The sequence below is a fragment of the Vigna umbellata genome, chromosome 6, assembly GCF_029865625.1.
Source record: "Vigna umbellata cultivar VRB3 chromosome 6, Vumbellata_1.0, whole genome shotgun sequence".
NCBI lineage: Eukaryota > Viridiplantae > Streptophyta > Magnoliopsida > Fabales > Fabaceae > Vigna > Vigna umbellata.
In genome coordinates, this window is record NC_142170.1 from 26774126 (window position 1) to 26777587 (window position 3462).

The window sequence follows — 3462 nt, forward strand, 5'->3', positions numbered from 1 at the left end:
AGTTTTAAATACACTCCAAGAAAACTAAAATTAAATTGGATATTCTATTAGAAGTGGACTTTAAGCCTAACTTAACCCCACAAAACCGACTTGTAAGGTGAGGTTTGCACCTCACTTATATATTATAATTTGGCTTTATCTCTAGTCGATGTGGGACTTCCAACACACCCCCTTCACGCCGAGGTATAGACATCTCGTGCATGACAGTAGAAATTGGATGGTCCGATAACGGCCCGATAGCGGATGAAATAGAAGAATAGAATGCCCACATAGAACTCGCTAGGATATGCTCTAACCATGGCTCTAATACCATATTAGAAGTGGACTTTAAGCCTACTTTCTAATATGGTATGAGAGCCATGGTTAGAGCCTATCCTAGCGAGTTCTATGTGGGCATTCTATTCCACCCGCTATCGGGCCGTTATCAGACCACCCAAAATCTATTATCACGCACGAGATCTCTATACCTCAATGTAAAGGGGGTGTGTTGGAAGATCAAATTATAATATATAAGTGGGATGCAAACCTCACCTTACAAGCTAGTTTTGTGGGATTCACTTAGACTTAAAGTCCACTTCTAACATATTCTGAATATGAGAAAAAAAAAATTGTAATAACGACTCTCTAACTTTGAAAATTTTGTAAAAAAAATCTATATTCAAAATGAGAGTAATTCTTTTTAAGAAATTTTAATCTTATTAAATGAGATGATCGGTTATTATTAAACAATCGATTAATTTATTTGTTTATAAACATAGAAAGCATTTATTTTAATATTAATCAGTCATTACTTGAGTTTTTGAAAGGACAAATTTAAAGAAAAGGTTGAAATTACAAATTATATTTAAAAATCGGTTATATTAAAATCTTATGAAAACTAGTTCTGCACAAATTAACCCATTATTGTTAAACATACTCAATTAAATACTAATCCGACAAACTTTATTTGGACTATCATAAATGGATTATTTCTGAACCCAACTTAAAAATACGTAATTGATTATGTGTACTAAATCTAATCCATTTATTTGTTGATAATCTTTTTCCTACTTAAAGATCACTTTGGAAGACAATTCAATCTTTACAAATTGTATACTACTCTTATAAACCATATTGAAAAGAACCTTGAACATATGTAGTAATCATCAGAAATTGCACATCATTTGGATTTATCTTTATATTAGGGGTACTGCCAATATACATTATAAATGCAGTCAGTTTGTATTTCTAACTTGATGGTAATTGAATACGTACGTTTTCTCTGATCATTTCATACTTCATGAGAAAAACTCCCGAAGAAGAAAAAAGTATGAATCTGAACTAGAAACATAAAGCCAAAAAACTTGTAAAATTTCCTCTGCTTGAATATAAGAGGATATTATTAATTTCAACCTGTTTACAGCTAAACCTAAATCACATAATTAATTCTAATAAAGCCTCAAAAATGCAGTTACCATTCTTCTACAAAACTGACCAATCGGCTACAAAGATGTTCCAATTGTAACAACAACATATTTTCTATCCTAGCTATGAACTGTGTTAATCATTGTTCCTAGCCATTCTGAAAGTCAGATTAGGCATATGGAAGTGGAAATAAAAGCACACTGAGGAACACAGATAAAATTTGGCAATTGTCAGCCCTGTGATAATCGAAGTCTACAAAATGATCGTCACAGCAATTAATGTTTCAGTACTATTACTATACAATATGGTCACAGAAACCTCAATCCTTGAATCGGAAGAAAAAAAACAGACTTTCTTATCGGTCTTATGCTACCTAATTGGGACCCCAACAACTTATGTACATGACTTTCCTGAATGACTCTTCTGATTGTTTTGCGTTCTGCTCTTTCAATCTGGTGGAGAGCATGGTAGAAGAAGTGGAAGAAAGCTTCCCAGCCTGAGAGAACGAACCAAGATGGATTTTGAGATGCTGTTGAGCAGATCTCAAAGCATGGTTCCACCTACAGATACCTTGATCTTTGAAGGCCTCCACGACTCCAACACTAGCTGCCACACTCCATGCTCTAATTGTTGAACTCATCTTGTGATGATGATCTTGTGATTCTTCTTGGACTATGATTGGTTTTTTGTTGAACGAATGAGGATATGAAAGGACGGTGATGTTTATATACTGAGAAAGAAGCACATGGGAATACCAAAGTTGCAAACCAGGGGAAGTAAACACAGTGGGCTATGACTCATGTATCCTGGATTATAGGGAACACGTGTATTTGCCAATGAAGTTGATGTGACACGCTGATGAAAAACCCAAGATAAGTTCCGGCATGTTAGCAGTTCTTTTTATCGATATTTAAACATTTAATGTTCGCCTTAAATAAAACGATCATGCATTTTCCCCTTAATAATTTAGGTTTTGTCTCCTGTTTTAAATCTTCCTACTTATGAGTTTTTTTCCTGCACATTCTTTTTTTTAATTACGTACATGCAGAAAATTTAGGCAGGTTGCACGCTTTGTTTTTGATGTTGGAACTCGGTTGTTAGAAACACGACCTGGAATCACTGGATTACATATATTTACATTCGATATATATTAAAAAAATAAAATGATTATAAAAAAGTACTTTTTTATATTTTTCTAAGAAAAATAAAATAAAAAAAATAATATCAAATATATGTAAAAAATTTGTGTATATGAATATATATATTTTTTAGGATAATGAATAATGAAACGTGCACATGAATGACTGAATATAATTTAGAATTCCATTTTTGAAAAACAGAATGATTTAGTATTGATCATTTAAATATTGAAAAATGTTGTTTTAGTTATATTTCTTATTAAGAATAGGTATTAAAAGTTGTTAATAGGTGTAGAAAAAAATTAAGTACATATGTATTTAAAAGTGGAATTACTTAACCTTAGTTGCAAATAATTGTACAAACTTTTCCATTTTAACCAAAAAATGAAAAATAATAATTAAATAAGTTGTTTTTGTTTCGTTTTTTGCTTAAAATATTTAGTTTTTAATAAAATAGTACAAAAATTTGTTGTGAAGTTAATTAGACAAATATAATGAAGTTGAAAATGCATAAGTGAATAGAAAATTTATTATTTAATGATTGAAATTACAAAAAGTTGAATACAATTAACTATGAGAAGTGGATGATCTAATGTCAGGATTGTGAGGACAGTGATTTCTTATGTGTCTTGGTATATGATAGTATGAACACTTTTGTAGATGTCTTCCTTTCCTGATGTCTATCTTAATTCTAATTCTAGATGATTTGGATCGACCTTCGCGTTCCTTCCTGAAGCTAGATTATGGTGGCCAATGTTGTTTATGTCTTAACTCCCAAAACATATAGTCATACACTTTCATGTCGATATCCAACCTATAATGTGACTTGATTTATATGTTGAAGTTTGATGGGCATATTTGCAAGTTGTTAAGGCATAAGAACACGGTAAATAATTTTTTTTGAAACATTCCACAATCA

The 3462-nt window shown here is 31.5% G+C and overlaps 1 protein-coding gene across 1 annotated transcript; it reads right to left on the reverse strand.

The window, feature by feature from the left end:
• Positions 1 to 1364: 1364 nt before the first annotated feature.
• On the reverse strand, positions 1365 to 2113 carry LOC124827677 (uncharacterized). The gene has a single exon (XM_047300789.2). The coding sequence runs from the start codon at positions 2042 to 2044 to the stop codon at positions 1778 to 1780; it is 267 nt and encodes an 88-aa protein (XP_047156745.1). The 5' UTR covers positions 2045 to 2113; the 3' UTR covers positions 1365 to 1777.
• Between the last annotated feature and the right edge of the window lie 1349 nt (positions 2114 to 3462).